The sequence below is a fragment of the Dendrobates tinctorius genome, unplaced genomic scaffold, assembly GCF_039654945.1.
Source record: "Dendrobates tinctorius isolate UK_male_01 unplaced genomic scaffold, ASM3965494v1 ptg000022l, whole genome shotgun sequence".
Classification (NCBI taxonomy): domain Eukaryota; kingdom Metazoa; phylum Chordata; class Amphibia; order Anura; family Dendrobatidae; genus Dendrobates; species Dendrobates tinctorius.
Window position 1 is genome coordinate 118,000,891 of NW_027361690.1, and position 13,833 is coordinate 118,014,723.

At 40.6% G+C, this 13,833-nt stretch overlaps 1 protein-coding gene across 1 annotated transcript in view; it reads left to right on the forward strand.

Annotated features, from left to right (window-relative positions):
• Positions 1-13,833, forward strand: part of LOC141084386 (pyroglutamylated RF-amide peptide receptor-like) — a 274,608-nt gene that overhangs the window by 228,931 nt on the left and 31,844 nt on the right. Inside the window, exons 2-4 of the mRNA XM_073569093.1 lie at positions 5,701-5,859; positions 6,543-6,604; positions 10,746-10,981. Coding sequence (XP_073425194.1) covers positions 5,701-5,859; positions 6,543-6,604; positions 10,746-10,981 — 457 coding nt within the window. The remainder of the gene's footprint in view (positions 1-5,700; positions 5,860-6,542; positions 6,605-10,745; positions 10,982-13,833) is intronic.

The following is a 13,833-nucleotide window of genomic DNA, read 5'->3' on the forward strand; positions in this document are numbered from 1 at the left end:
CAGAATAATCCTATACTACAAGTAATCATCAGCCAAAACACATTTACCTATAAAGTGACGATAAAACAATATATGTATGTTATGATAAAATGTTATATACTAATGTAACTTGTAAATTGCGGAAGCTTTGATGTAAACAGGCTGCTAAATCATTATTTTTTCGTATTCCATGGTTTATTCTCTTGATAAGCAGAACCAGAAGTTTTTGTCTTTCTCCTATGTCTTAACTGATTAAAATTACATACCCTCTTGGTCAAGACAAAAGTGAATATCAACAGTGGCCATTGTGACAATTCATTGTTAAATTAACTGTCATTATTCAACAGCTTTTTCTAACAGGTCTGAAACTTAAAGGGGTATTCCCATCTCCAAGATCCTATCCCAATATGTAGTAGGTGTAATAATAATAATAGTAGCAAATACCTCCAATTAGAAATGTAGTATAGTTTTTCTGATTCGCTATGTCTCTTTCCTCATGTGCAGGTATTGCAGGACCTTAGGTATCCATGGTTATGACCACTGGTATTGTAGGGAAGGTGACCTGACAGACGGACTTGTCTGTAGGCAGAAGGGATGGTTGGTGCACTGTAGATGGACGTTTATAATAATAGAAGGGAAACAGCTGGGGGAAAATGGAATAGGAGTGCAGTACCTAAGTTTGACCACAAGATGGCAGGGGGATGCGTGAGTACAGGACTTGACAGCAGCTTATGGCTTAAGAAACCGCTTAGTCATGGGGGGGCGGGGAGACAGGAACCCAGGAGGGGATTTCCCGAGGAGGGAGATAAATAGGACAGGAGAGAGTTCCAGAGGGTTCCTGTCCTGTGAGGGGCTAAAGAAGGGAAGAGACAGTGAAGGAGAATGAACAGTAGAGGAGAGCTCGACCAGGGGACTGAGGAGAAAAGAAGTCAGGGGGGTGGCCCCGACAAGAAGAACCGCAGAACAGAAGAGGCCCCGGGGGTCTCTTGACGAGGACCTCAGAATGGTGAAGTGCTGGCGGTAGATATGCTTAGGGCCGCCCCAGTGAAAGAGCCGCAAGGAACGTCACTACGACAGAAGGAAGGTGCAGGTACCCGGGCCTGAATACGGAGAGCTGTAAAGGTGCAGCGGGGAACTGCTACGGTCGTCAGGAGGACAGCCAATAAACTCGGACCTGTTGTACCCGAAAATCTGCCTCCGTCTTGTCTGTGTCGTCTGTGGGTGGAAAGCAGTGGACCACCCCCCGAATACGGGCCATTACTACAGTATAGTGACTGTTAGCTAGTTGCTAGTGGTCGTAACCATGGATACCTAAGCTCCTGCAATGCCTGCGCATTAGGAAAGAGACATAGCAAATCAGAAAATGTATACTACATTTCTAATTGGAGGCATTTGATCATATCATTATTATTACATCTTCTACACACTAGGGTAGGATCTTGAAGATGAGAATACCACTTTAAATTCAGATTCTACAAAAAAGCATCTTATAAAAAGAGCTGAGATTTGGGACAGATGAACAGTCATTATATTTTTTGGTTGTATGTTTAAAGCCGTCCATACATACTAGATGGAAGTCGACCAAGTAAAACTTTAGCCGATCGATTGGCCATCGGCCATCTCAGCTGGCTCTCTGATACACAAGAGTGCTTGTTTGACCGAGTGCTTCTATGTTCTCTTAGAGAAATTTTAAAGGGGGCTTCACACATAGCGATATTGGTAGCACCGATTTTGTGACGCAGCAGCGATATTGCTAGCGATATCGCTATATATTGGACACCTCCGTCCGGCTCCCCCGCTGGCTATCGCTGATTGCGCGAGAACGTCCTGGGCCGTTTCTCGTCGGCAGCGACGCGTGGACGTGGGCGGGAGGATGTCTTCATTGCCGCGTCTGACAGGTAAGTAACGACCGCCGACCACTGCTATGTCGCTGGTGAGATCTGCCTGTGTGGCAGCTCACTAGCGACCATTTAGCAATGCACCAGCGATCCTGACCGGGTCGCATCGTGGTCGGGATTACTGGTGCATCGCTAAATGTGACGGGACCCTAAGAGACATGTCTGTTGATGGCTTATCTCCGGGAGAACAAAGCGATCGGCAGTCCAATTGAACATGCCCAATTATCATCGTGTGTAATAATTTATCGGCATTGGCCATAAATCTGTTTTCAGCGGACACAGATGGGGAAATCATTTGTATTGCACGATAAAAAAAATGCTGTAGAATAATCACAGAATATTGCAAAAATTTCACTATTACATTCTTGTGTATTAGTACTTGTTTATGTTGGAAAAATTGATAAATTCTTCTTTCTCGATTGATAATACTACAGTATATAGATTTTTTTGTTGGGTCATATCAAAAGAGTCATTTGTACAACATTTTTTTTTGTTAATGGTACTTGTGTTATCATATTGCAACTGACTGAAACCGCATTTTTGATTATGGCATTGGCACTAGTGATTGTGAGTGAGTACACTCGTTGCTCGGGTTTTCCCGAGCATGCTCAGGTGTCCTCCGAGTAGTTTGGCATGCTCGGAGATTTAGTTTGTGTCGACGCATTTGCTTGATTTGCGACTGCTGGACATCCTGAATACATGTTGGGATTCCCTAACAGGCAACCCCCACATGTGTTCAGGCTGTCCAGCAGCCACAAATCATGCAGCTGCGTCGACAAAAACTAAATCTCAGAGCAACCCAAAATGCTATGAGGACACCCGAGCATACTCGGGAAAACCCGAGCAATGAGTATACTCGCTCATCACTAATTGGCACACATTTAAAGTATCATAAGTTCTGTTGCATAGTGCCGTAATACCTATACAACGCTGAAGAAGTAAGTCCTATTATTTTCCATAAAGTACTAGTAATTAATAATTGACACACTATTTTTATAGAACACCAAAAATAGTTCAGGTATTAAAAACTCATATTTATAACCCGTGTTAGAGAATTCTGAGTTTGGGTACGTGCCAATCGCGGAGCTTTCTTTCACAAAACATCTTCAGGAAAAAGACGGCGGATTTTTTCCTGAAGTGGCTCTGCCGCCAGCATCTTTTTCCAGTATCTTCTATATATAGAGAGGGCAGGATCCAACTGAAGCCAACCAAAGAATGAACGTGATACTTTTTTAAGCCACTTCATGGTCTTCGTAACGTGAAGAGGTTGAAAGAAGGAACAGAAGGCTTTTAATATGCACAGTCATTTTTATATTGCTGTGGATTATGTTCATTTATTGAGGCAGTTCTTCAACGCTTTTCCATTTAGATTCCAGATGTATTCTGCCTGAAAAATGGCAGGTAATAGAGATAATTAGCACTCGACTAAGAGGTGTGGATATACGGTGCTAGTGAAAAGGGAACTAGTAGTCCCGCTAGCATAAGTCAAATATAGAGTCACTGAACACGTGGATTTTTGCAAAAGTGGAAAATCTTTATTTCTATTGGACGGTGAAGAAGCGACAGCTTTTTTTGACGTTTCGGCCTCACAACGGCCTTTATCATATAGTCGCTGGAAAAATAAAATATATACAATAAAAATCACAGACAAATATATACAATAAAAATAACACGTAGGATAGATCATAGAATAAGTATCTCGTAGAGGAGCATCTTTAAGTTATATGCCAAACAATCATTAGGGAGCATGGAGACATTTTTAAGACAAAAAATAGAGAAAGGAAAGCATGGCGGCAGACAGAATATAACTCTATAAGCAAATATTGAAATCATACCCCTTTAGAGAAGAAAGATTGTAGTCACCGGTTAAATAGTTTCACTGTTAGACAATGTTTTTAGAGTCAATGGATTGTCCTGTAAGTTGAGGTTGAATGAAAATATAATTAGATGGGAACAAACAACAGAGTATATTGATTGCAATGTCAAAGGACATGTGGTCTCCATATCAAAGGGTAAAGAGATTATTATAGAAAAGTCTTTATCTAAATCATATAGTACGGACCGTGTGGTGTGATTCCTTGTACTACTAAGGTCAGAAATATAGATTCTTATGTTGCCAAAAATATTTTGTTTATAGTGTGACCAATTGTAAATGGAAACTTGTGTACTAATCATGTAAGTATATGATATATAATATAAACCTATGGTAAACTGGTGTAGCAATCTAATTGGCTGGTTGTATAATGAAAAAAGTGAACTCAAAGGGAAAATTCGAATACCTTTGTAGCAAGTGGTCCTGGTTCCTGGGGATCCACAACTATGTGAATGTGCCCAAAGCTAATTGCCTTAATAGAAAAAATCTTTTATAGGTATGCACCAAAAGGCATAGTAATAAGTATGACATAATGTGGACAGAGATATGTATGGAATCATGAGGAAAAAATTGGATACCTTTATGATAAGTGATTCTAGAGGATCCACAATTGTGCCAGTGTGCCCAAAGTAAAAACATACACATAATGACATGTAAATAGGGAGATAATTATTATTCACTGCACAGGCACGGCGGTGCCTGCATCCACCACTGCCACCAATGATTGTGAGTAATATGGAAGAGACTTTTTAACCACCGCTGCACCACCAATGGATCTCCCTATTTACAGTACAGTAATTAGTAGTACAAGGAATCACACCACACGGTCCGTACTATATGATTTAGATAAAGACTTTTCTATAATAATCTCTTTACCCTTTGATATGGAGACCACATGTCCTTTGACATTGCAATCAATATACTCTGTTGTTTGTTCCCATCTAATTATATTTTCATTCAACCTCAACTTACAGGACAATCCATTGACTCTAAAAACATTGTCTAACAGTGAAACTATTTAACCGGTGACTACAATCTTTCTTCTCTAAAGGGGTATGATTTCAATATTTGTTTATAGAGTTATATTCTGTCTGCCGCCATGCTTTCCTTTCTCTATTTTTTGTCTTAAAAATGTCTCCATGCTCCCTAATGATCGTTTGGCATATAACTTAAAGATGCTCTTCTATGAGATACTTATTCTATGATCTATCCTACATGTTATTTTTATTGTATATATTTGTCTGTGATTTTTATTGTATATTTTTTATTTTTCCAGCGACTATATGATAAAGGCCGTTGCGAGGCCAAAACATCAAAAAAAGCTGTCGCTTCTTCACCGTCCAATAGAAATAAAGATTTTCCACTTTTGCAAAAATCCACGTGTGCAGTGACTCTATATTTGACTTCTGCCTGAAAAAGGCGTTTTGTGCACATACCCGTAAAGCAAACCTGTCAGCAGGATTTTGCTAAGTAAACTACAGACACTGGTCACACAAGATAAACCAGACGGATGTATTCACCCCAAACTAATCTAGTAAGCAAAAAACAGATCCTTTTCAAATGAAAATAAAACAGATGACAATTTAACAGATCCGTTTTCCTTAAACTCCAATGTTAAAAAATGGATCCAGCTGAAATTAGTTTTTTAAAAACGGACAAAAAAAGTTGTATCTACACAACTTTTTTTGTCAATGGATTGCTGCTGGATCCGTTCTACAGGATGATTACTGCACATGTGAAAGTAGCCTACGAGTAAGGATTGTTTGACATGAAGAACCTTTCTAATTAGAAGGATTAGATAAACCCAAATCGATTAGAGCTGTGCATTATAGGAATCAGTAGAATTTATGGGGAATGTAGCAGCTGACATGGCCTGCACTGGGCAATTATATAATTAGGTCTACAAGGACCTCAGCAGCTTAACCAGATATATAACATTTTCATCCACAGGACCATTTGTCTGTAAGATGGTTCCATTTATTCAAACGACGGCAGTGGTGGCCAGTACATTAACAATGACGTGTATTGCGGTGGAAAGGTACCAAGGAATTGTCCATCCACTGAAAATGAAGAGGCAGTACACCAACAAGAGGGCCTACAAGATGCTTGGTAAGAATTCCACTTTACCATTGTGACTAATTAAATCTTTTAGATGAACTTGTCTTTTTCTCTGTTTTTATTGTAAATTTAGTGAAGTAATTTTCATTATTTTGCCATCACCAGTTAATTTGGTGTATGTACAACGTGGCCTCTACTCTAGTGTACTTCTAGTCAGTTTAGACAGTGAAATAACACAGAATAGCTAGTCATCTGGGCAAAATTACGATGGCCATATTAGACTGCTAAGGTTTGTGGTAATCATCTGAGATCATAGTGGGAACCTATAGGGTCAGTGGGATGGTCAGGATCAGTGTAATGGTCAGGGTCAGGGGGATGGTCAGGATCAGGGTAATGGTCATGGTCAGGGGGATGGTCAGGATCAGTGTAATGGTCAGGGTCAGTGGGATAGTCAGTGTCAGTGGGATGGTTAGGGTCAGTGGGATGCCACACAGTCTTCCCTTATTTTTTTTTATTTTTTGTGATCTTGGTGCACATCCCATCAATGTAATCTGTTGGCAGAGTTCATGAATGATATTTGGTGCATTTCCATTATTTCAGCTTTCCATAAATTAAAATATCAAGAATTGGTTTGTGAAAGGCTCGCAATTTTACTTTCAAAGAGCAATCCTTCTCTCTGACTGTCTAGCTTCTTCTTCTTTGTTTTCTGTAGACCGTTTTCTTTTGTCTTTTAGGGTTTGTTTGGACAATCGCTATTGTTGTAGGGTCTCCAATGTTACATGTACAGACATTGGAGGTAAGCAACTGAATAATTGATGTAAATGCTTTTCTTTTGATGCTATAGGACTGATTTACTAATATGTAAGCACATAGACATTCACACAAAACGAGGCTATATGGTTACATTTTGGCATATAATGTGGCATCTATTATTAGATCTATTTACAGTGGGGAAAAAAGTATTTAATCAGCCACCAATTGTGCAAGTTCTCTCATTTAAAAATATGAGAGAGGCCTGTAATTGACATCATAGGTAGACCACAACTATGAGAGTCAAAATGAGAAAACGAATCCAAAAAATCATCTTTTCTGATTTGGCAAGATTTATTTAGCAAATTATGGTGGAAAATAAGTATTTGGTCACCTAAAAACATGCAAGATTTCTAGCTCTCGCAAACCTGTAAATTCTTCTTTAAAAGGCTCCTCTGTCCTCCACTCATTATCTGTAGTAATGGCAACTGTTTGAACTTATTATCAGTATAAAAGACACCTGTCCACAACCTTAAACAGTCACACTCCAAACTCCACTATAGTGAAGACCAAAGAGCTGTCGTAGGACATCAGAAACAAAATTGTAGCCCTGTGCCAGGCTAGGAAGACTGAATCTGCAATAGACAAGCTGCTTGGTGTGATTAAATCAACTGAGGGAGCAATAATAAAAAAATGGAAGACATACAAGACTACTGATAATCTCCCTTGATCTGGGGCTGCACGCAAGGTCTCACCCCATGGGGTCAAAATGATTACAGGAAAAGTGAGCAAAAATCCAAGAATCACATGGGGGGTCCTAGTGAATGACCTGCATAGAGCTGGGACCACCGTAACAAAGGCTTCCATCAGTAACACCCTACACCACCAGTGACTCAGATCCTGCAGTGCCAGACATGCCCCCTGCTTAATCCAGTACAGGTCCGGGCCCATCAGATGTTTGCTAGAGAGCACTTGGATTATCCAGAAGAGTATTGGGAGAATGTCATATGGTCTGATGAAACCAAAGTAGAACTGTTTGATAGAAACAAAACTTGTCGTGTTTGGAGGTGACAGAATGCTGAGTTGCATCCAAAGAACAACCTGCCTACTGTGAAGCATGGGAGTGGAAACATCATACTTTGGGGCTGTTTTTCTGCAAAGGAACCAGTACGACTGATCCGTGTACATGAAAGAATGGATGGGGCCATGTATCATGAGATTTTGAGTGCAAACCTCCTTTCATCAGCAAAGGCATTGAAAATGAAACATGGATGGGTGTTTCAGCATGATAATGATCCCAAGCACACCACCAGGGCAACAAAGGAGTGGCTTCATAAGAAGCATGCATATGAAGGTCCTGGAGTGGCCTAGCCAGTCTCCAGATCTCAAACCCATAGAAAATCTTTGGAGGGATTTGAAAGTCTGTGTTGCCCAGCGACAGGCCCAAAACATCACTGCTCTAGAGCAGATCTGCATGGAGGAATGTGCCAACATACCAACAACAGTGTGTGCCAACCTTGTCAAGACTTACAGAAAACGTTTGACCTCTGTCATTGCCAACAAAGGATATATAACAAAATATTGAGATGAACTTTTGTTTATGACCAAATACTTATTTTCCACCGTAATTTGCCAAATAAATCTTGCCAAATCAGACAAGGTGATTTTCTGGACTTGTTTTCTCATTTTGACTCTCACAGTTGTGGTCTACCTATGATGTCAATTACAGGCTTCTCTCATCTTTTTAAGTGAGAGAACTTGCACAATTGGTGGCTGACTAAATATTTTTCCCCATTGTATAGATATTAGGGATGAGTGAATGAATTCAGTGCCTGGGCTCTGACATTGCGATGCATGTCATAAGATCATGATGTGCATCATGATGTCAGAGGCCTTCTCAGCAGTGGAAGACACATCAAAGAGTTAATATGCTGGAAGTGGACATCGCATACCAAAGGAAAGACAAGGCTGTATTGAAGCATGACAGAGGATTGGATGAGGAGGCTGAGGGACAGGTGTGAAACAAGGTTCTACCCTATGTTTAAAATGCTCTGTGGTCTGTCAAACAATTGTCAAATCATATTTCCTGGCCAATTTCGAGAGAACGGTCAAATTCTGTAACATCCATGCTTACACTCGTTTTTTCTGCCACTGGACAACAACATAGCTTTCATATGGACAATGTAAGTTGACAATGCAGCAGTTCTGTTTAGCATTCTGTGACTTGTTGTGGTACCATCCAGGTAGGGTGCTTGTGAGTTAATTCCTGACATTGTTGTCTCATTAACTTCCAGATCTGAGACTTGGACAAGGCCTCACACTATTTAAACTCATAACTTTCTGCTTAGAATGACAGTTATGAGTTCTTCTTACCAAGGTTCACTCCTGTTTATTCTACATCTTCTCAGCTGGTTTGATTACTGTCACTTATCTTGGCTTGTGTTATGACTATTATATTGCCTGATGACTTTGTTTCTTATCCTTATATTTTGTTACTGACCTGGCTTTCTAACAATCCTCTGCAACCCTATTCGAGTGACCAGCAGTCACTTTGTGACCTTAACCCAGGATCTCTTTGTAAGTCCAGATCCCTGTGCAAGGATTAAAGAGTGAAATGGAGGGTTCCCTTGAGACCTACTAGAAGAAGTGGCTACTGCAAAGACTGTATTTCATAGTCCTTATAAAAGGGAGAAGTGCAAAGTACTACATCTGGGCAATAAAAATGAAAAAAGCATATATAGAATGGGAGGTATAGGGCTAAGTGACAGCACATGTGAAAAAGACTTGGGTTTACTAATAGATCACAGACTGAATATGAGTCAACAGTGTGATGCAGCAGCAAAAAAGGCAAATGCAATTCTAGGATGTATTAACAGAAGCATACAGTCTAGATCACGTGAAGTCATTATTTCCCTCTACTCCTCTTTGGTCAGACCTCATCTGGAATATTGTGTCCAGTTTTGGGCACCACATTTTAAAAAAGACATCAACAAACTGGAGCAAGTTCAGAAAAGAGCGACCAGAATGGTGACCGGTCTGCAAACCCTGTCTTATGAGGAAAGGTTGCAGGATTTGGGAATGTTTAGTTTGCAAAAGAGAAGACTGAGAGGAGACTTATTAGCTGTCTACAAATATCTAAAGGGCTGTCACATTGTAGAAGGATCAACTTTATTCTCATTTGCACAAGGAAAGACTAGAAGCAATGGGATGAAACTGAATGGGAGGAGACACAGATTAGATATTAGAAAAAACTTTTTGACAGTTAGAGTGATCAATGAGTGGAACAGGCTGCCACGAGAAGTGGTGAGTTCTCCTTCAATGGAAGTCTTCAAACAGAGGCTGGACAGACATCTGACTGGGATGATTTAGCGAATCCTGCTTTGAGCAGGGGGTTGGACCAGATGGCCCAGGAGGTCCCTTCCAACTCTACGATTCTATGATTCTATGATTCTACCAGTCTTTCACTTACAGTACGAGTTTACAAATTCAAATTTTGGCCAATTCACTCATCACTAATAGAAATACAGATGAGTCTTTGGTTTCACACATTGTCCTCTTGATTTTACATATTGCAACATGTGTGGCACCAACAAAAAAATCTGATTTAATGTTGTTCTGTCAGGAGAAAAGATGTCTACAAGTGGTCATCAAGTGGTTGTGATGCCTCCTGTCACCACCATCAGGGTTTTGCTTATCATGTCTTAATAATTAATTGAATTTGTATTATGTATGAGGAATTGCAATTCACTTTTAATTAAAAATCCTCTCTGTTGTCAAGAATAGGGGTATTTTTTATTTCTATAGTTTACCTATCACTGCTGAGGACGGTTACTGGCCACTTGCATGGATTGCCTGGTTTCCTAGGCAAGAAGCACATGCTTGTCTGGAAGTGTTGTTCTGAAGCAGTCAGCATGCTAGATCCATCTGATGGAAGCATAGGAGAGTGCACAGATCAGACAAGCGGCATGATTATGTCACTTTTCAGGAGAACACCAAATCAGACAAATTGAAAGCTTGGAAGCAAAGGAGTTGTGAGCTGAGCTTATAAAGACAGAAGATTAGAGCAACCCTTAAACAAAATATCCCAACAATAAAGGTGGAAAGATCTGTAATTGGTTGGCAACTGTATACATTCTGCAATCATTATGCTTTACATAACATTTCCTCTTTATGATTTTGTCTTGCAGGTGAAATATGACTTACTCTACAACTTGTACCATGTATGTTGCCTTGAATCATGGAGTGATGCTGCCCTGCGCAGAGCTTATGCCATATTTATCTTGGTGGCCCTGTTCTTAGTGCCCCTTGCTGCCATGCTTCTTCTGTATACCCGCATCGGGTACGAGCTGTGGATTAAAAAGCGCATTGGAGATTGTTCTGTGCTGAATACTTTAAGCCGTAATGAGATGGCAAAAATCACCAGGTATAACTGCATCATGTGCTTCAGTGCTAATATAACGGAGTATTGATTATTTGTAAAAATTAGTCTTATAATTGTCTTTGAACTGTTTCAGTTCTTGTAAGACTAAGAAAGCCTTCAACATTAAAATGTACTTTTTTATGCATAAAATAATTTATGCCTATTGATGACTTTTGGTCTAAAGACGGGGCAAAAATGGTCTTATGTAATGGCTGGTATTATATAGATGGTCATATAGGCTATATATTATGAAGGTCTATTCTAACCTTGAAGGAAAAATTTGAAGAAAATTTGAAGAAAAGCCTGGTATCATCACATGAGACTCCAAAACTGTGATCTCAAATCGCCTACTGGTCTTTATCATTCCATCACCCCAACATTGACCGCAATAAGTGATTACTAGAATATGAAGAGTGACACATATTTTCAATTGGCAATCAAGCAGTCATGGACATGGTAACAGAAAATGCTAATGAGCCTCAAAACAATTTCCACTCTATAACATTATCTGTCAGCAAGCTTCAGGTATAATGATTGTAAGGCTACTTTCACACATCCGTCTTTTTTAATCCGGCACGATGCGGCGAAAAGTGTGAAAACCGGATCCGGAACTGGATCCGGTTTTGTCACATAGAAAGTAATGATCGCCGCATCGTGCCGGATGTACATGCGGTGGCCCCGGTTCTTTCCGGATACGGCAAAAATGCGCCGTCCGGCTTCTGCAAAAAACGTTCCCTGCAATGTTTTTTGGCAGCGCCGGAAAAGCTTTTTAAAGTGCGCATGCCCGGACACTGTGTGATTTAACCCCACAGGTGCCCGGCAAGCGCAAGACTCTCTCTCACCATACCTTTCTTTGTCTGACTACTCGTTCCCCCGCTCTCTCCAGATGGCTCTCATCGCTGCGGCTCCCGTCTCTACAGCGCGGCTCCCGTCTCTACAGCGCGGCTCTCGTCGCCCGATGCTGCGGCTCCTTTAAATTTTATCCAGGCCGCATCCGGCGACGCATCCACATCCGGTGTCACCGCTACAGGCCGGTTCCGGCGGCACGGCTTTTCGCCGCACGCCGCCGGAACCCTAAACCGGATATGTGAAAGAGGCCTAAGGACAGGTTCACATTGCGATAACACAGCCCGTTCAATGCATAGCTAGCGCAGGTGATTCATCAGCGCTAGTGGTGACGGAGCCTCAGACGCTGCAGCCCGCGTCTGAGGCTCCGTCACTGAATGACGGCACATCGTGAACGCGTGCCACTTTACGGCATGCGTCGCGATGCGCCCGACAATGGGGGTCAATGGCAGCGTTAACGGACTGCGTTACACCGCGTTATGTAACGCAGTCCGTCTAATGGACTGCCATAAGGCAATGTGACCCCCACCTAAGAAAGAAAGGGTCAGGCTCAATTTCACAAGGCAAGAAATCAAAAAGTTGTAATGTAGGGTGTTGCAATGTATGAGCTCACATACAACACCCAATGTCAAAACATGCTATAAAATCCAGCTAAATCTGCCAAACACATTGTAAGTTACTACACGAAGCTGACCTATTGTAGGGCACTTTTCTAAGTCTCAGCATGACTGCCACTATGGTGAGCTAATGAGCTGATGACACTATTTATACGTTAGCAAAGAAAAAGAAATCCCGGCACTCAAGTCCACTCAAGACGTTTCAGCCCATCCCTGGCTTTTGTCAATTGTGGGATGGGCTGAAATGTCTGGAGTGAACTTCCATTAAATGAGCATTAATCAACGCGTGAGTACTGGGATTCATTTTTCTTTGCAGTTTTTTTTCTTGCAGGACATATAATAGTTTTAATCAATTTATTGAACTCATCGGTAAAATATAAAACATGACAGACAAGCGGGGATTTGTGATTCCAGATCTGTTTTGTCTAGATCTGAAATCACAAATCCCATAGTAAATAACTGATTAGCATATAGATGTATTACCTGCTATCTGGTGCTTCTTGCCTCCCGGGGGACGGCGCTTCCATCTTTATCTGTATATAGGTAGTATATGGTGATATTACTACTGGGGAACGTAATTGAACGTGACCCTGGGCTGGAGATTCTAGGTTCTCACCTAATCTCCTGAAAACATGACTACACATGAGAATGTATATGTACAGTAATATATGAATGTCTAATATTTCTCTCCAAGCTATTTTATTGTATTAAGAAACTCAAGTATGAACATTTATGAACTCCATTGGAATGACAGGACGTAACATGATGGTATATTTCCAGCAAGGAACATAAGAATTACATTAACAATTACTTCTGGAATGAAAGATTCTCACAAATGAATGTCAAACAATGTCAAGAGCAAGTCAAGAAAGAGACATGGGAAAATGAATTTCAGATTACATGAACCTTATGTGCAGTAATGATAGGTCTGGTGGATATTTTAGTTAAATAGAAGCTGTATTGACAGCAATTAATAGTGACATGGTAATGTGGCATCTATTTGACCTTTCATACTGGACATTCAGTTCTTAATGATTGATTTCTCACGGGCATGTCAACATTATCAATCATCTTCAGTCCTAAAATATTCGTATTTTTCGCACATAGAACACGTAGTCTATGTGGCTGCTCACATATCTGGGGTTTTTTTAGAACCAGTCAGCAACAAAAAATTTTAGGGAGATTTTTGGTGTGGATATGATAAAACTTGCCGATTCAAGAGAAAAAGTCCATGAAAAAATAGCACTCGAATGCCATCCCTATGTCATCTTAGTGCTGGACGGTTTAAAGGGAACCTGTCACATGGAAAATGGCATCTGTTTTGCAGGCAGCATGTGACAGAGTAGCGGAGCTGATCAGATTGATATATAATTTTGAGGGAAAAGATTCAGT